We start from the raw sequence: 21,818 nt of genomic DNA, 5'->3' as shown, positions 1-21,818 counted from the left end.
AGATACCAAATGTCTCACCGACAGAAACATCTAAACATATAAGAGTACGACATGAAATCACACTACTCTCTAGTTTTCTAAATATAATTAAAGAAAATTTCACGAAAGATGAAGTTTCACAACATACAAAACACGACTTACAAAAAATCTTGGCATGGTTCATAATAGATTATTTCACACATAATATTGATTTAATTTCACAAGCAAGAAAAAATTTTAGACCCCAAAACTCAAACGATGATACTGCCATCACAGAACAATCAGACTATGTTTGGGACCCCGAATGGTCTCATCCCGCATTCATAAACTTCCCACAATCAATCTCAAGTCAAGCAATAAGTACGATATCTTATGTAAGAGATTATGTACGAGTAATACCATTAACCATTGATGCAACACCATTAAACTATAATACATTTTTACCCGATATGCAAAATAATAGTTTAAACTCTACAGTCATACACAATGAAAACCTCAATGGAACTAGGAATCTTACTCAACAAGATATCCAGACACCATCACACTTCATAAATGAAGAAATCGTACACACAACAACTACACAACAAAGTATTTCACCAATACGTCCAAACTTAACAACACCAAGAAATACAAATCCTTCACAAACACAGGTAACATTACAATCAACCGTTAAACCTTCGGTTGCCCCAAAATATTCACACATGGATTACCAAACATACAGACCCATGACAATACCGCCAAAAACACGCAAAACGTTCACTAGAAACAACTTTGCAGACCATAATTATAATTACACACATCCATCAAAAACAAATTATCAACCACGAAAAAATTTTAGTAATTATACAAGATCTCGAAACTGGGATAACCCAATGGCACCACCTAATTCAGTAAATTTCCAAACAAATTTACATCCTCCACAGGATCGTAGTGAAAACTATCCATTTTTTCAACAAAATAAAAATAAAAAACAAACATCTTATCAAATGGATTACTTATCCTCAGATGATGATTTCTTACAACCAGATATATTTACACCCTATAATCAAGAATATCGTGGACAAGGAATACAGAAACCACATACATATCATAGAATTTTTTCTCCACAACCAATAGATACACAAAATCAACAACCAATTCAACAACAAAACCCAATTAATACACAATCTTTTCAACCAATTCAGCAACAAAACCCAATGATTGCAAACTCGTACCAACCAGCACAAATGCAAAATGAAATACCACTCCCATATTATCTTCAACAACACGAAATAACAAGAAATCAACTTTCAAATTTTTCTCAAATGCCAAATGCAGCAGAATCATTACAAATGACGATGAATCCATACCTTATGGGTGGATCATCAATAACATCAAATAAACCTTTAATGGTATTCACAGGAACAGACCCTGAATATTCTGTAGAAGACTATTTAAATGCAGTCACAGCAAATTTGATTTTAAATATAGGACCTGAACCAATTAATACGCCACTACATCAAAACTGGATACATCGACGCACAGCGTTAATACAAACAACTCTAGATGGCGCAGCCCAAAAATGGTTTTCAGTATTGCCTATAGAAATAAAATCAAATTGGAAAAGATTTACACAAGAATTTTCAAAAATGTTTGACTCCGAAAGAAACAAACAACAACAGAGTTTTATGTAATGAAATTCGCAGATTACCAAACGAAACCATCAAGCAATTAGCAGTACGAATCGAAACACTAGTTCGAAAAGCATATTCATTAAATACACATGACTATAAAAACAACACAAAGATGACAGAAATCTTAATGATGACCTTAACACCACAATTAAGGAAAATAGCAATAAAAAAGAGAGCATCCCATCCTTCGTCAATTCGAGAACCCGATTTAGATTTTCGAAAACTAGTAGACAAACTAGAACAAGCAGAAATCACAATGAAACTCGAAGAAACGGAAAATCTGAAATTACAATACGTTAACCGAATTGAAACAGCTTCCACAAATATAAACAATATACAGGAATCAGATACAGATCTCGTTGAAAAAATCACTGAAATACTCAATATTTACGAAAAACACCCAAACTTTAAAGGCAAACCATCTTTCAAAAAATGGTGTAATTATTGCCGACGATACGGACATAGTATTTCTGAATGTAGACAAAAACAGCAAGACAATCAAAATAAACCTCAAAAATATAAAGAACCAAATAAATCATTCTATCAATACATGAAAAAAGATCAAAATCTACCGAACAAAACAGTCTACAGCAACAACAGTTCAGGAAAACCACTCCCGAACAATACAAATTATACAAGAAATCAATCACCATATAACTCAAGTTATAGAGGAAGATCACCAGAACGAAGAAACACGCATAATTCATCACAAAATCACTACAATAGACCAAATAGTCGAAATAACTACTCCAGATCACATTCAAATACACAACGATTTGTTTCTAGATCTAATTCCCAATCAAGAAATAATTATTATCCAAACAATCAATCACGAAATTCATCATACAATAGGAATAGAAACTACTCCAATAATCGGAATAGAAGTTATTCAAACGACCGAAACCAGAATTACCCGAACAATCAATCAAGGAATAACTCATATAATAGATCGAACTATAACAGACCAAACAATAATTACCAAAACAAATCGCGAAATAATTCACAAAATCGACACTCAAGTTATAATAATCGTTATAGAAATTATTCCCAATCACCACACCGGAATAATAATAACTATAATAATTCTAATAATCGCCACAGAAGTAGTACACCTAAACATCAAAGACATATTAATCAAGTACAATCTAATCCAGAAACAACATCAGACCCTCCAGGTATTGATGACACAGTAACTGATACGTTACAACTCAACCAAATAAACTGTGGATCATCAGATTCAGAAAGCGATGCAGAAAACACTCTCTCCATCAACATGATAAAAGTCGAAAATGACTATGAACCTGTTATATATGAAGAACCTTTTTCATCACACATATATGAGAATCAATCAGAACTCCTTCACAATTATTATATTGAACCCGTCCATTCCACACCGACGACACAAAAAACTAATAAAATTAACACTACAAACCAACCCAATGAGAAAGAAAAAACAAAATGCTTGAATACAAATCACATCTATCAAAACATACAAAAAGAACAACCCAAAGAAAAAATTTGGACAATACCATTTCTTTTGGAAAGTCCAAAAAGCAAAGAATTTCAACCACCAGATCTTGAAATTGATTTTTTAATTGATTCAGGAGCAGAATCAAATATAATAAACATTCCCACATGGAATGAAATAAAAACCTTACACCCAAAGCTAACACCTCTTGAAACCTCCAGCAAACTAGCAACAGCACAAGGATCAACATTAATAAACTACGGAAAAATTCAATTATTTCTTCTCCCCACAAGAACAATGGAGCAAAACAAAATTTTAACCAAACCATTTAAACAAATATTCCATATCACTGATATTAAACACAATATCATTGGAATACCATTTATCTCTAAATATATACCAACAATCAACATCTTGAATAGTAAAATATTAATCAAAGATAATTATACAAAAACAAAAGACACATCCCTAACATTTTTTCAAAGATTAAATAAACAACCACCATTTTTTTCAAAATTTTATCCAATATATAACCAAACAAGAAAACACTTGAAACCACTATCAGGAAACATCTATAATTTTTCAATCAAACAAGTTCACCAATATGATAAAAAACAAAACAAACAAAAATTTTATATGTCAGATTTTGAATTCAAACCTATTCATAAGTTTTTCAAAATCACAATCTCATCAATAAAATATTTGAAAAACTCGAATTCAGATATTATTTCCTTACATGTATACAACAATACACCTTACCAAGTAACATTACCTTTAGGACTTTTAGGCTATTGCGAAACCAACGCTACAATATCACCAATACACGAAAAAGCATATCGTGTAAAAAATATACTCCAATTACTAGATATTTGCCAATCCACAATCCTTAATGAAGAATTATCTATAAATAATATAATAAGTAACGAAAACAGAAATACGGATTATTTCACAAAAACCCCATATTTCAAACCTACATTCAACATAAGTAACTACACAGAGAATCAACAGAAATTTTTAACAATGTTTAATTTCCAACATTCACAAATAACACAAGACGAATTTGAAAAACTAGCAAAACAGCTAATTAAATATTCATCAGTCTATGCAACATCCAAATTTGATGTTGGCAAAATCAGCTCATCACTACATCTCCCATTAAAACCAGACGCAGTTTTCAAAAAACAAAGAGCAAATAAAGTAACAATTCACTTACACGATAAAGTGAACAGATTACTCGACATTTTAGAACAATACAACATTATATCACCAGTAAACAAAGAGGAACAACCAAAAGGCAACACATTTATCAACCCTGTTATCATTCTAGCCAAAGGAGAATCATTAAAAATTGTTCTCGATGCTAGATACCTCAACTCACTCATAGATGAATCAAAGTGTAATTGGCCCATTGAACCAATACAAGTTATTTTAACAAAAATAAACGGAAAATACTTTACCACCGCCGATATGAATAGTGCATATAATCAAATGCCATTAGATGAACAATCACGACGCTTAACACAATTTGTTATTGGAAATCAACAATACGAATTCAACCGCTTATTCTATGGAATATCCATAGGACCAGCAGCATTTTCAGCTTTTATGAGCAAAATTTTTCGACCACTAATACTCAAGAAAAATGCAATCACCTATTTAGACGATGTTTTTATGCAATCACAAACAAAAGAGGAAATGTTCAATGTTTTAGAACAATATCACCAAATACTTCAGAACGAAAATCTGAAGGCCGCCCCCGATAAATCACACTTCTTTTTGACAAAAGTTAAATTCTTAGGGCATAATATAGAAAGAAAAACAATCACTCCATTGAAATCACGTATAGACGCTATTCAAAAACTCCAACCACCAACAAATAAAAAGAAAATCCAAGAATTCCTTGGAATGTTAAACTTTTTAAGCAAATATGTTTATAAAATGCAATTATATCTACGACCATTCTATAACATACTTAGACAACAAAATAATTTTGAATGGAATACAGAACATCAAGCACGATTTGAAGAAATTAAAAAACTTCTAACTGAACAAATTTCAAACACAATTCCAGATTCAAATCAACCAATTTATGCAATGTGCGATGCTTCGAACTTTGGCATCGGCGCAGCATTATTACAATCACATAACAGTACAAATAAAATGAACCTCATATCAGCAAATTCTCGATTATTCACTCAAGCAGAACTACGACTCTCAACTCTAATGAGAGAATGTACAGCCATAATATATACACTAACAGAATATGAATTTCTGATACTTGGATCAAAACATCCCACAGTTCTATTCACAGACCATAAACCAATCATCTTTCTTTTTACACAAAAGTCTAATCCAAACCACCGAGTTTATAGATTTCACCTCATTTTAATGAAATTCCCAAACTTACATATAGTTTGGACCGCAGGAAAAAATCTTGCATTACCAGACACCTTAAGTCGAAATACGCCACCTGAATTACTTACACGAAAAACCACAGTTGAAATACCCAAAAACATAAAATTCTACCTTGCAGAAAATGTAACATCACCCCGATTGGAATGCAAATATGCAGTAAAAACTGACGTTGAACAATCACAAATAAATAATTTACAACATTTCCCACTTTATTTAGATTGTCAAAATAATCACTATGAAGTTGATCTACTTGGAACATCAACTTTTAAACCAATCCCATATTCACAATGGATAAAAAACAACACCCAACAAAAAAGAATAAAACAACACCCGCCTAAAAAAGACCATTTTCCACTAATTGAAAAAGAAAATTTTACTGATAAAATAAACTTATCAGGACCACAAACAAACGATTCAAAATACACAATAAATCAAGTTTTTGACCTCCATGACCCACTTGACACAATACCCTTATCTAAATTAGAAATTGAAAACATTTTTCTCCCCCCAACAGAAACAATTACAATTTCAACACTGAAACAATATCAAAACCTTGACCCAGTAATTCGACAACTGAAATCATGGCACAAATATAAAACTAAACCTATCAAAGCAGATTCAACTATTCTAGGAAACAAAACACTCCTCCGATATTTTCGAAAATTCAACAATACAACGATTAACGAAAACACAGACCTTCTAGAATACAAACTAAATGAATCTACAGCTCCCTGTCTCCCTTTAAGTATGATTCTTATAGCTTTTAATATTTCACATACACAAAATATTAAAGGACACTCTGGATCAGAAAAAACATATTCAAATTTTATACAAAACTTTTATTTCCCAAATGCACCAATTTGGATAAAAGTACTATGCAATGACTGTATAGTATGTCAACTAAATAAACCTTACCCAAATCAAAAACAAATAGCACAAAAACAAGATTTTAAAGGACAAAGTTTGTACTTTAATCATCGTATCTCATTTGATACCAAAGGACCAATTTCACCCTCATCCGAAGGAAACTCCTACATTATGGTAATTGTTGACGCATTTACACATTATGTAGCACTTAACCCAGTACCACATTGTAACGCTTATTACGCTTACACAACACTCTATGAACACTGGATAGCAAAATTCGGACTACCAGAAATTTTAGTTACAGACAACGGTACAGAATTCATAAATAATGAAATCATCACACTATGTCATTTATATAACATTAAACACAAACCACGTACATCTCACGCACCTTGGACAAACGGCTTAGTCGAAGGTATGAACCGTTCATTACAAGAATATCTTAGATGTATCATCAATGGAAATGATACAAGATATACCGAATGGTCAGCAGATGTAAAACTATTTCCCTTAGCATATAATTCACAAATCACGACAACTTTAGGAATGTCACCATATGAAATGGTTTTTAACCAAAAGCCACGCAAACCAATAATGTTTACAGCAAACTCTCATAAAAACGCACAAGGTTATTGTCAACCAAATAAAGACTCAATTTGTTATAACCTACCATTACATACACACGATGAAGATCATTTTCATCACCCACAAATTCTTAAATTAGCCTCCGGTACACACACCGAATGGATTTTAAACAGAGATAAAAAACACAATGAAATTTACCAAAAGGTAACAAAAAAGTTGTTACAAAGGCAAAATATTAATGAACAAATAAATTCACGCTTTACACCAGCCTCCGATTTAAAAATTGGAACATTTGTTTTAATACCCAATTTTAATACTCAAAAAGGAATTTCAAAAAAGTTACAACCCCTTCGTAAAGGACCATACCAAATAATTGCAAAACCCACTGATGTCACATATAATATCACCGACTCAGATAAAAAAGAAATCGTTCAACACCGAAATAACCTATTACCTTATTATCCAAAAGAATACGCACTCCGCGAACTAACTCAATTATATTCTTTTACAGGTTTAAAAGTTATTCAAAATAACCCACATACGGACAACATAACAAAGGAACAAAATGATATTCACCTCGGAAATCAAAATACAAAATCAAACACCACAAAAAACAATACAAAAAATCTCGATCAAAATACATCTCAAAAAGAAAGAAAAAATAGAAAAATGACAGAACAAATAATACCCCAAAAACAAATCGACAAATCAGAACATAGAGAGTCTTCACGACTTAGAAATCAACCACGTAAAAATTATAAAGTATTCATCCCACAATCTAAAATATTAAAGAAAGTTGAATTTCAAAAACAACCTTAAATTCTACATTTAAAAATCTTTGCACCTCTGAAACATTTTACACTTTCATTTTTCAAGATAACATGCTGATAAACACGCAGCGATTCTAGTTCAAAATTAGCCAATAGGATTCATCCAATCCGTCACCTTCTATAACTTTAACACAAACCAACTAGACGAAAAATATTAAACTCCAGGCATATCTATAACTATAACTCTACGACCTCCAGGTCAAAAATAAGCAAACCACTCCAACTTGACAACTAAAATAAATATCACCATAATATCATAACCCTCCCTTATCTAATAAACCAAAGATCAACAATATTTCCCCAACTCAGCCCTCAAATACCCCCCAAACAAATATGTTAAATTAGCCTAAAGTAAAAGAACGACCATTTTATTTAGCCTAAAGTATAAAAATCTCAAAAATACCCCAGATCATTTGACAAATGAAAATAAAGACAAAGAAGACCTCCCGATCACCATAAAAATTGCCCCCAACAATTTTTTACAAAACTCAACCCACTTGTCAAAAAACTAATAAATAAGCCGACCACAGTTGAAAATTGCCCCAAACAACAAAAAATATTCGATCACGAAGCCATTTCTTAAATGCTCTTCTATCAAACAGTCACTAAAATTATCACAAACCTCAAACAATTTTTTACGATACTTGAAACTTTCATAATATTTCTTTTTGATATCCTTGAATCTTTTCTAATACTCTTAATCATTTTTTGTAATATTTTTTTAATTTTCTACACTATATTCGAACTATTTCTCCAACTTTCAAAAACCCTTGATTATATCCACAGGTACGATTTATAAAACTTGTCTAAATGATACGAACTATTTTCAGTAGAACTGATATTTTTCTACTATTTGTAATTTTCATAACATTTCTATCATCCCTCATTTTGACTATATGCAAATGTATAAAGAAAGCAATCATCACATTCGCTCTAGCAACAATCCTCCTAATTCTTTTCTTAGAAGAATACTTTAATAAACATTAACTTTTTCACTAAAAGAATAGACCAAAAAGCTATCAAAAATTGCTACCCAAAAGTCACCAAGTCAGTCTTCACCGACATCATCCCAAGATAACCAAACAACACCTTCAACTACCAATAATCCTCAAACATCTACACGAATTTCCTTTCAAGATAACCCATACACTTTTGAAGAACGACACGCTCGTTTATCAGAACCACTAGAACCAGTTCAACGACAAGCACCTCTAAGCGAACCAACATATAACTTATACCCAACACTACCACAAGAATTAAGTAGAATAAGAAATCCTAGTCAAAACCAAAATACAGTCGAAATAAATAGACAAATTATACATCCTCGACGGAACAGGAATTTTCTAACTCCCCGAGTTCATTTTGATATACCTCAATCCCCATCACAAAACACTCCAGAAAACCCCATTGGTATATTACCAGAAACCCCTACGCTTCTTTCACAACGTAGCACCTCAAGCCTATCATCAGATTACTTAGGTTCAACACCAACATCTGAACAAATACGTGAAAATCCCTTTAACCCCCCAAACCAGGCATCACGACTACCATATTGGACAACACATTCATTTACACAAGGTGAATTAAATTTAGTCAATGATCCAATAGATATTTCTACGGATACAACAACATCCTCATCACTACCAGAAACATTATCACTACCATCAACACCATCAATAAGCCAGATTTCACCACCACCTTTTAACTTAAATTTTCCAAATAATCTCGACGCCAGATATCGAGAACAATCATCAACAAATATCCCTTTAAGACTAGATTGGAATACATTTACAGCCCCTCCACCATTATTTGGACAACATCTAGAAAATAATCGCCTCCACAACTGGGCACTTAATAGATTACAATACCGACAAGACATTCACGACGATATCCGTGATCACAATATCCAAATACTCCAACAAAACAGTTTACAATTAAAGTTTGAAATCACAGTTAAATTAAACAACATTACTCAACATCCCTACCCATTAAACCCACCAAACATAACAGCTCAATCACTACCACCACCATTTATAACCACTGAAGTAATATATAAATACGACAGATATACCAAAAAGACAATTGGTTACATCACATTTTATAACCCATACTCAGGATTATCATACACATGTATATTCTAAAATTATTAATTTTTCTCCAACTCCTTCTTCTAGTAATCTCAAACCAAAACATAAACCCTTCTCCCCGCACAGGACCCCAAGATTTATTAGTAACACATTACGATTGTGAAGAAAACGAACAAAAAACACTACACAAGTATGCAATAAATCAAGTATCACAGTGCGAAACAGAACCCCAAGCCATAGAAACTACAAATGTCATAGCAACACTTTATTCAAAAGCCCGAGCAACTACAGTTATAGGATATAAATTCACAGCAACATTTTCTGAAAAGAAAGTACATTGTTCACAAGTCTCAAACGGAAATAAAAACCGACTTGACCATGAATCATTCTACCAGAGTAATATAGAACGACTTTTACATCTCAATCCCGAAGATTGTAAAAACGAGTTACTCCGACTAAACATCACAAAAAATAAAAACACAGATAGAAATTTAGTATATTTCCAAGTTTTTTCAGATTCTGTACATCAAGCAGAACTTGAAAGATATCAAGGACATATAAAATTAGATGAAAAATACCCATACAACGGCGCACACGGACGATTAACCTATGACATGCACGATAAACACTGGATACCACACATTGGTATAAATGACCCATCAAACTGCAAAGCAGACACAAAAAATAAAGGATACCAAGAAATAATGTTTTTCGATTGGAAAATACAACTCGAAAAAATACAACTCACACGAGATTTATCAGACAACACAATGATTTATCAAGGAATTAGATTACCTTGTAAAAACGACCAAGGTTATTGCGACCCTACAACCAGAACACAAGCAACAATTGTTTGGTTCCCCGAAGACACATGTACAACATTTCAAGTAGCAAAAATACACGCTCGTATGATAAAATTTCACGAAAAATATTTTATACAATCAATACCATATGAACAAGTAAATCCATTACGAAAAATAAGTTCTAATTTTCGAAACATTCATAATATAGAAAATAAATTAACACGTTTTCAAATATATCAAGAAACAGAACTTGCATGTAAATACAGAAACCCACTTCACAAAACACAATACTCTGAAATATTAGTTGAATACGAAAATGGATTCGACATGACCACTGGAAAAATAAAAGTCGACCCATACGCCACAAGTCATCCCCTAAACGAAGGAACATCATATATACCAGTTAATTTTCAAAAGAATACAGGTCAACCTGGTGGACATTTAAAACCCCAAAACGATCAAAGCACACGTTTACAAGAACTATCACTAATGAATAATACATATTTTGGTAATATCCACTATGATATTCACTTAGATATGAAACTAGACTACACGATTAGCCGAATTTTTCAAGAAATGTCAGTCTCCGAATTAGAAACATTACACCAACTATGCGAATTAGAAAGAACACAAATATTACAATCACTTGCACTAGCAGTATTAAAAATACCCTACGCAGGATATTTACTATCAGGAAATAGATCAAATTTTTTAGACTATGAAGGAAACATCTTATGGTTTTATACTTGTACTAAAAAAGTATCACCACTATACGTTTTTGAAGATAAACGATGTTATAAAAGAATCCCTATCTTTTATAAGAATAAAGTACATTTCGTTGACACACTTTCACGAAGAACCTATTTCTGGGATACCGCAGTTCCATGTGGATCAGAAAATAGCCACAACGTAGTACAACTAAACCCTGATGAAGATAAATATTACCTTCTCACCCCATATCCCACATTAATGCAATCACTCAAAAAAATTTCACCAGAAAGCATTCGCGCTATCGCTCAAAACCCAAATATAGACTTACAATCAATAGGAATATACTCAAAATCAGATATTCAACATCACATTAGAACACAACAATTCCAGGAATTATTAACACAAATGGACACAATACAAAGACAATCAATTGACCAAAACTTACGCAAACTTGCCGAAACTGCAGGATTTGCAGACATCTATACGCAAGACTATAGCGGATATTTTAAAGACATTAAAGATTATATATATCTAAACGGTGAAAAGTACCGTCCCCAAGATATATCACCTATCAATATTTTTAGTTTTGTTACACTCAAGAATGAAATTCTTGATTTTCTAGGATGGCCCTACTACATCTTAGAAAAACTAACTATTTTATACGCAATGTTTAACTTTATTGGATTTCTTTTTTCACTCTTAAAAGGAATCTATAACACATGTGCTATACACACAAAAGTCAATAGACAAGCAAGTGTAGCACGCATACTATTTGCAGGATTTTTTGGAATATTTTCTACATCTATAAACAAAATTCTTTTAGACGCACAAATAAAAGAATATAACACAAAAATAGCAACAAGACAGAACACATACGACGAAGAACATAACAATGCAGACACAACACCAACAGCACCACAGTTACCACCCCTACCACATAACCATCCATTATCCCTAGTCCCACGTAATTTTCGAAATTTAGCCATAACACATAATAATTTTAGACCAACCATATCACAAAGTCCCATCCAACATATAATGCCACACCACTCACAAGATGAAAATACTTATGAACAAATTATAGAACAACCCCATACCACCGCTTTTCAGTCTCAAAATAATAATTTTTTTAGCCCACGATGAGCCGACAACTTGGATCCCTACACCGATCAAATTCCCACCCAACCAACCTCACCACTCCAATCCCAATAATACCACTTTTTGCTTTTCCGCCACCCGATTTCCCATCCAGTAATGTAACATCCGGCATGAATTCCGATACTTATTCACACATCTCAGTTTTATACTCCATCTCACAACTCAATAACCCGAATATTGAAACCCCCGATGAATTTGCCGACTCTGAACCATCTCCATCAAATAATTTTCACACCAATCCTTTAAATTTTTCCCAACCCCCTTTTCAACCCATACTACCAAATAACCCTGACCCAACCAATTCTACACCCTCTTATGCTTCCCAAGTCACTCCAACCTACTCCTCACTTCACTCAAACCAATCATCTCATTCTTCAGACACCCCCCGAATCTCCCCAGAACTAGATAATTTCATTACCCTACAACAACAATCCTATCACCTTGACACCCCAACCATAAACCAAATCTCATCCACAATAGATTTATCCAACCCTCCTACCCCTACACCCTCTTCAATTTATACTGATTCATTAGCACCATCATCCACAACTACTGTATCTTCACTCAGCACTAATAGAGCTTACCGCACTTTTAAAAGGAAGTTCCCCAACCATCCTTTCCCAGCGAAACCAGGAACAGCCCGTGAATATATCAACCATCCACAACACACTAACACAACAGAATTTTTAGCTATCACCTTACCCTCATTTCCACAATACACCTTAAACACCCCTCATGACACTAACGAGACACGTAACTTTGTAGACGAATACGTTTTAATGCCTACCCTTCCTTGGACCTCATATTATCATTTTACAAATCCCCTTTGCTTACCTTTATCTAACACTCATATCGATATAGAACGAAATAAGGACATGCTATATCGACTCACTACACCACTAACACCTAGACAATTTACTTACATTGGATACAAAAAATCACTAAAAACACACACTGCACCCCGAGCTAATGAATATACACTAGAATATTACGATCATAACATCATCAGAACTAACCAAGATCAATTCTTAGACGACGATCGCTTCGCTAACCCACAAATCACCGAGAAATTTTTCATTAAAACACCATATGTATTTACACTAAATATCTTCGATCGCAAGTTTGACCACATTATCTCAGAAGCACTAACAGACACGCAAGCCTACGAAAGTTTTAAAGAACGCTTCCAAATATTTTCACTAACCTTTCGTTTCCTTGCACCACATGAAAGAGATTTGCACTGCTCACACGATATTATGTTGCGCACTAAACAAACACACACATATACTTATTATCGTTTCATCCAAAATCACTTTGACCTACACACTCCCTCCAGACAACCACACCATCGTTTTCAATTCATCAATTCCAAATACACCTCACCATTCTTTCTTAACTTCACATATTGCATTAAAGATACTAACCTTCATGGTATTCTTCGAAATTATGATCCCATAACCCAAATGTATATCTTTTGTCCCATCACCAAGACCTTCAACGCAGAAGAATCCCGACCCTTCCTCATCCCACACGAGTTTGTACAACCTATAGAAATCCCCATTTTAGAATTCATCCATAACACTAAATTCAACCACAAATTATATAATCTAATCCAAAACACACCTTATGAATTTGCAGTTGGCACTGAAGAACTAACCACCATTAAGGCACTTCAATTGCTTTGGCCACTGCTTCAAACTAAAAATATCATCCGCATCTTAGCCAAACTACTAACAACTTCAGATCTCATCCACGACATTTTCCCCCACGGTTTCTTCCCCGACGACTAACAGGTAAGTATGAATTATACATATTACTAATTAATTCAAATATTAGAAACTCACCATTCTTTATCCATGTTTTCTTTAGAATTTAAGCCTTCATCCTAGATCATCTGAAAAATTCACAAAAGAAAAATAAAAAAAATAGCAAACTTCTTCAAAACTGTTTAAGACCCTATTAAATTTTTGCACCAACAATTAAATAAATATAATACCAATGCAGTAAATTAATTTATAAATTTTTCCCCCACCAGCAGTAAATCTAATAATGATGAAAATTTGTAACTTAATTTCCCCCAACAACTAGCAGTAAAATTAAAATTCTATGTAGTAAATTCATAAGAAGCAAATGCAGTACTAACCTTTTGATATTTTCATTCACTCGCATAAAAATTCTATCCAAACTCGCACAGCTCGCCCACGAAGAATTGTTTAAAATAATGAATTTCAGTTCCAAGCTTTCACACTCGATAACTCTAACACAAGATAACATGTTTCAAACTTTCCTTTAACCCGGTTGGAAAGGAATTATATACTAAACAAAACTAACCAATGCAGCTTACTAAACACCACAACACATAGCATAACAGCATGACTAAGAAAAGGAAACCAACGGTACCCAAACCGGATTAACCCAGTTTAAAACTGGATAATTTATTCTTTTGAAGACTATTATAAAGTCTAAGAAAGAAATAATAAAACACAAAAAAGTCGAAAGACAAACCCATACCACAAACAATTTGATTTTTGAAAAAAGGACACAACCAACAAAACATAAGAAAAACCACAACAAACCCAACATAAAACGTTGTCATATAACAGGACCTCTCACAAAAACCGCATGCAATCATACTCCCACTCCTGGCCTAACCCACCAGGAAGGACGTCCTGAGCATGCTCTATAGCCGGCCTAACCCACCGTGCTACATCCACGCTTTGTGACCACACTCCTATTTTTAATAAGAGCTACTCAAGGGTGAGTAACTCTTCAAAATAACTGAACTAAAACAAAAAGCTTTTGTGAAAACAACTAACTAAAATCATAATTAAAAAATATTAAACTAATAAAAGTTTTATAAAATGTAAATTACATTATGCAATACATAGATCAGAATACAACACCAAGGACGAACATCCAAAGACAAAACGACCCTACTACACTCGAGAAAGAATGGCCAACTACAATCAATATGCCGCCCACAATCACAACTCAAAGGATTTAGAGTACGACTTGACTTCGCAGAAAAGGACTTCATTGAACTAGACCAATGACCACCTCGATGTTCAAGTATACGTACAGATCCGAGTAACCAGGCATCCCCTCCACGCACAATCTCCACGCCATTCCCAGACAAGGTCAAACACAAAGAAGTTCTCACCAATGAAACAGAAAAACCTGACATAGCCAACCATTCTGAAATCAGATTTGAGTTTGTTGCGAAAACCCAGTCGTTGTCTTGAGAAGACACAATGATTGAATCTGGGACTTCTCTAATAAGAAAACCCAGAAGAAATAAGATGTTCGCCAAATACCAACGTCCATCATCCATCTTTCGAATTGCAGAAAAACTATTCTAAAAAACTCTGTAAAACCCGGATGGGTGGAACCTGATCTAAACTACATTTTATGATTGGATAAATTAGATATTTTACCAATGTAAAGTATTTAATATTAACCAATCATGATCCATCTAACTAACAACCCACTTATTTGTAAGTGCTGAAATTACTTGTAATTTCAGCACCAGAGAGATTTGAATTTAACTTAGAAATTAGTTGAACTCTCCCGAGTACTTCAGCAGCCGCAATAAACCAGTATACCCTAGATCTATTGAGCCTAGCAGAGACTAGTTAAACAACCTGAGACTAGATAGTATAAGAGTAAGATTAGGATCGGTATTAGACTAAGAAGTTGCACGAATCTATCCGGCCGAAAATAAGATAGCGTGACGAGCAGACGGTGTACCCTATCCGAAATTACTCTATGAGTTATACCCATCGGTCCTAACTCAAGATCTTAAGTGAGAAAGTACATTATTACCTACTGTTGTGGTGTGTAGGTGGGGGCACTTCCAAGTCTTTGTCTTCCTCCTCCTGGAGACTGGAGCAGAAGGACAAGCGGGAGAGGGAGGAGGTGGTGGTGGCTGCCCTGTCTGTCCTCTCCAACGCCACCAACAAACACCTCCTCCAGCAGCACGACACACAGAATGCAGCCAGAGCCATCGCCCTCAATCTGGAGGTAAGTCACATCCACACACACCTCTGTCCCTCCCTCCCTGGCCATTTTTCAAATGCAAGTTATGTCAAAGTTATGAACCGATTGTTTCCAATTTTGGTATGCAATTGCAACCACATTTGGCCTTCATCTACGAACTTGTGAACGAAAGTTGAAGAGAATTTTTTTCTCTTCAACAATTTCAGCGCACAATCATCATTCTCCTTTCATTCACTCTTCCGTGTGTACAAAAAGCAAAGTTCCGATTAGAGAAGGTTTTTGTAATGGGAGAAATCAGGAGCGGAAAACAGCCGAAATGGGATGTGGGCATATCAATGTTAGAGGGCAGCGCAACAGAAGAGTTATTTCACAGACTGCATTGCCATTGAGTGTGTGTGTGTAGTGTGTGTGTCTGTTGTGTAGGAGCCAGTGGTGGTTGAGAAGATGTGGGAGAAGAAGGGACTGTCTACTCTGATCACGAGTCTGCAGAGGACATTGCAGTACGCTAGGGGCTCCACAGACACTTCCTCCTCCTCTTCCTCATTGGGGGGTGGAGGGGGGCGAACAGGGACAGCTGCAACTAATGCTACAGCAACTGCACCTGGCGGAGGGGGAGGGGGAGCTGTGAGTCAGGCACTGTTGGGTGTGAATGCACATCTGCACAGGAGCATCTGGGCTCTCACCCAACATGCCCACTTCGCCAAAAGTGAGACAACACTTTTCTCTTCTCTTCCTCTTCTCAAATGTGGTTCTCTACAATTGATCAAAATCTTGCTAGTGCTACACCGAGCACTGAATCAAGCATCAATTGAGACTGTAGAGTATTCATTTTACCTATTCAGATGTACTTTTCATGAAATTGTTGAGATCTTAATTAGTTTGATAGCGAAACGTTCTACAGGAGTTGATCGGGTAGGTAATTTGTTTTTGATTAAGAACTTATACATAGAAGCTCCCTACCTTACCTTTTTGGATAAACCTATCTTTTGAATCTGAAAAGTTTTCCAAGCTGCTGAAAAAATCAATAGTTTCTCCGCTTTATAAATCTGGTAGCAAATTACACATGAAAAAATTATAGACCTATATCACATCTACATAGTTAAAACAAAGTCTTTGAAAGAGCTATATACGCTCGATATTATGAGTATTTTGAAAAATCTAATCTGTTTTATGATAAGCAGTATGCCTTTCGACAGAAACTTGCAACAATAGGTGCTTTTGCTGAAATGATAGAAAAGTTAAGGTTTAATACAAACTAAGGTATACGGTGTAGCTTTTTCTTTGATCTCAAGAAAGCATTTGATACGCTTGATCACAAGCTGCTTCTAGAAAAACTTGATTTATATGACATCAGAGGTTTGCCCATCAATGGTTTGAAAGCTAGCTAACGGACAGATATCGATGTGTTGTTCTCAATTCTGTTGTTTCTGAATGGAAATCAGTGAATGTACGTGTTCCGCAGGGATCGATCCTTGGTTCTATCTTTTCCTCACATACATTAATGATATGCCTAAAGCGGCGCAAAGATTGAACGTATTTCTTTTTGTAGATGATACAAATATTGTGCCAAGCAACGCAAAATTGACAGTTTTCTAAGTTATTTTAACAAGTATCAGTCTTTGGTTACAACTCAATAAACTAGTACTTTTTAGTACTTTTTAAAATTCTATATGCGTTCGATAAGTAGCCTTGATTCATTAAATTTTTAAATTGATTTGAAGCTAGAAGATCTAAAAATTTAGTATACAATAGACCTGTTTGTCTGAAAAATCAGAAATCACACTTGTTGTGATATAGAAGCACTGTTACTGAATATTTAAGTTGAATTATTTTGATGCCTTCTAATATAGGAAATATGTCGAAATTTGAATTGATTGTTTTGTGCATAAATTAAAAGATAAGTAACTGGTTTACTATTGTATTTTGTCTATGGTATCCCTTTGAAAGTTACGTTCAAACGTTGGAAGAAGCCATATGTTTCTATTTTACCGTGGAAATCAGGGCTATTTTGAAAAAATTCACTTTCAAAAATTCAAAAATGTTTTCTGATTATTTTTTCTCCTTTATGCAGAACTGAAAAACTTTTTTTAATTTAATGTTCAAAGACTCTTTGATTAATTGCTAATCTGAGTACTGTTGTAGGTTGCGAGTCTAATGTAAAAGATCCTGTCGCTCAAACGTGTTTTTGTTCCTTGTCTTTTCCCTTAGATTTCTTTTTGCCGATGACATAAATTTTGTGTCAAGCAACTCAAATTGACATTTTTCCAACTTGGTTTAAGAGATATTATTTTGGGTACAACTCAAAAAGTAACTCTAACTATAGATAAAACCACTATTGTTAGCTTTGGTAAGAATAAAAATGCTTCAAACGAGTGTAATTTTTCTCCGATAAATTTGTGTAAATACCTAGGTGTTATTTTCGATAAGAAACTGAACTTGGCTGATCAACTTTATTTCTATGATCTGTTGACTTTCTCTATGCGCTCAATCAACAGCCTTCATTCTACAAGTATTTTAAATGATATTTTTACTATTTCAAAATTTTGTTTACAAAATTAGAAGATCTAGTAGACTATTTTGTCAGTCTCTGTCGTTAATGCTTTTTCCCTTAAACTAGAGATCTTGTTACTATATCAAATATACTTTTTGCTTGAGTAAGTTAATAACCTTTATAAGGGTAGACACTGAGTGGGCACATAGGATGCCCTCAGTCTGTCCTCTCTAATTTGTACTTGCTGGTAGATATTCTGAATATCTTCACTTCATATCGCACTAATAACGCTCAAGGTGTACCCAAACAACTTTAAAACTTAAATAACTAAATTAACTTGAATAGCTAAAATGTTGCATCAAAACATGTTGAGAGATATGGGTAGATCTATGATTTTCTTGAGGGTGGGAGGGAAGGGGCGGATTTTCAAAAAGGTTTGAAAATGTCGACCTTTTATTTTTTAGGTCAACCAAATCAATTTTCCCAGCTCTTCCGAAGCACTAAAACACCTTGTTGTGGCCAAAGTTTTTGCACCTTAAGTCAAGTTTTTGAAAAACAAGAGGAAATAATTTTAATTTTTTGGCACTTTTTGGACAGTATTGATCAAAACATTGCGTTTTTTTGGTGAGCACCACCTTTAAAATTAGTATATATTGGCGCCAAAGGCGCCTGTAGAAAATTTTAAGGGCCAGCCAGTCAAAAATGAACGTCTCAAAATAGTATCAAAGGGGGCAGGGGCGGATCTAGGATTTTCTCGGGGGCGGATTTTCAAAAAAAATTCGAAAATTTTGACGACCTTTTTTTTTAGGTCGACCAAATTGATTTTTGGAGCTCTCCCAAAGCACTTTTTTGCACCCATTTTGGCTAAATTTTCTGCGCCGCAGGCAAATTTCTGAAAAAACAGTCAAAAAAGCCGTTTTTGGGCACTTTTTGAAAAATTTTGACAAAAAAATCGCGTTTTTTTTGGCGCGCGCTCCCCCTCAAAGTTAGTATATATTGGCGCCCAAGGCGCCTTTAGAAAAATTTTAGGGTCGGTCGGCCAAAAATGGATTTCTGAAAAAGTATCAAAGGGGGGACCCTTTGGGTCGGCAGGGGTCGAATCCCTGAGGGAGGGGCGTCCGCAATAAATCCGCCCCTGAAAGGGGGATCCTTTGGGTAGTCGGGTGGTCGAATCCCCGAAAGGGTGGGGGAGTCCCCCCTAATCCGCTACTGATATATATATTTTTACAAATCTGTAAGAATCATTTCGGCTCAACTCTGTGTCGGCTACTTCAGAATTAATTTGCGCATGTTTTTTTTAAAATTTAAATTACTAGCTCCTTGCCTGTCTTGTTCTGTCGGCCAGCCTTCCATGCAATGCAGTGTTTGTGATGTGTTGAACTATGAGATGAGTAATTGCTCTGTTCTGTTCAGCTGACTGAGTGTTGTGTGTGTTGTGTTGTGTAGTGGCAGTGAGACATGGACTGGGGGAGATGTTGTTGGAGTGTGTGGAGTTGGAGAACAGGAAGAAGACGCCATTCGTGGACTGCGACAAACCAGTAAGACAAACCACACTCACACTCACTTTCTATCTGGTTTGAGTGCACTAATATGCACAGTCAATCACTTCATTGACAGACAAGGTAACCTTGTTGACATCCTTGCACTGCCAACCTTTTGCCATTTAGTTGATTACACTTGCGATCAGCTTATTGTGTTATTACGAACCTAACTCGCAAATAAAAGTCCTAATTGAAAGTGTTCACTTGTTTCAAAATTTCACTAGCATTTGAAACTGCATAGCATCTGTTCGCTTCTTATTTGTGGCTAGTGTTAGGCGCGTATTAAGGGCTTATTGCTTTTTTAGAGCTGCTTTTTGTCGTGATTCGCTTCTGTTAAAGTTGGTTTGTTCTTCTAGCATATGTTGTGTGTTTAGAGTAGCAGTGAGTTGATTAGTGAACTGGCCATCCTGTACAATCTGGCTCTGCATCCGGACAACACACAAGCCCTTCTCTCCCTCTCCATCATCCCACTCCTCCTCCCAGCCATACACAGTCCCTCACACACTGCCCAGGTAACAAAACACAACAAACCACACATTGCCATCCCACAGAGCAGTGTATTTAGCTTAATTGCTGGGATATGCTGATGATAATGATGATGATGATGATAGATGATAGATCATTAAAATATCAAGCTATCTGCGACGATGATCCTCGACTGCGATGTAATGATGATGTGATTCCTCGGCCAAAGTGAAGATGGGACGACTCGGCAGGGCTGTTTGCTTTTTTGTTACTTTTGTGTTCCGATCTTAGTGAGGGCCATCTCGATGTACCAGATGCTCATCTGGATCTGAACGCGCCAACCAGTGTTTTCCTCTACGCCAGCCATTATATAAAAAAGTTTAAAACTCATATCAGAACGATCATAAAGGGAGACATAGAGAAAGGCTTACTTTACCCGTTGGGGAATTTTTGAAAACTAGAGAAAATTTACAAAAATAGGATCGACAATGAAGGCAGGTACATTTTGCTGACCTTAAGCTTACACTCTGATTAAAAGTCATCAAGGCTGTAGAACGATCAATAAATAGTTGTCTGTAAAGCTGCTCCAATCAAAACTCCTTGAGTTGACGAAACAGTCTGAAAATTTCCTTGGAAAAATTTGAACGAGAAATCTCAAACAGCTTTAGTCGAATTATTTAAAGGCTTTCAAATCAATCAATGTAAAAAGTAAAAATGAACTTTTTTCTGGGACTCAAACTAGCGACTCT

At 34.9% G+C, this 21,818-nt stretch overlaps 2 protein-coding genes across 4 annotated transcripts in view; one reads left to right on the top strand and one right to left on the bottom strand.

Annotated features, from left to right (window-relative positions):
* The window catches only part of LOC134853034 (uncharacterized), a 273,968-nt gene that overhangs the window by 120,615 nt on the left and 131,535 nt on the right, over positions 1-21,818 (bottom strand). The gene's annotated exons all lie outside the window — the stretch shown is intronic.
* LOC134853079 (uncharacterized) overlaps positions 1-21,818 on the top strand; it is a 60,922-nt gene that overhangs the window by 2,883 nt on the left and 36,221 nt on the right. The window contains exons 2-5 of the mRNA XM_063869014.1: positions 16,418-16,596; positions 16,996-17,278; positions 20,510-20,601; positions 20,979-21,116. Coding sequence (XP_063725084.1) covers positions 16,418-16,596; positions 16,996-17,278; positions 20,510-20,601; positions 20,979-21,116 — 692 coding nt within the window. The remainder of the gene's footprint in view (positions 1-16,417; positions 16,597-16,995; positions 17,279-20,509; positions 20,602-20,978; positions 21,117-21,818) is intronic.

Source organism: Symsagittifera roscoffensis, chromosome 8 (genome assembly GCF_963678635.1).
Source record: "Symsagittifera roscoffensis chromosome 8, txSymRosc1.1, whole genome shotgun sequence".
NCBI classification, from domain to species: Eukaryota; Metazoa; Xenacoelomorpha; order Acoela; family Convolutidae; genus Symsagittifera; species Symsagittifera roscoffensis.
Note: the sequence above shows the minus strand (reverse complement) of the source record. Positions and strands in the feature narration are given on the sequence as shown.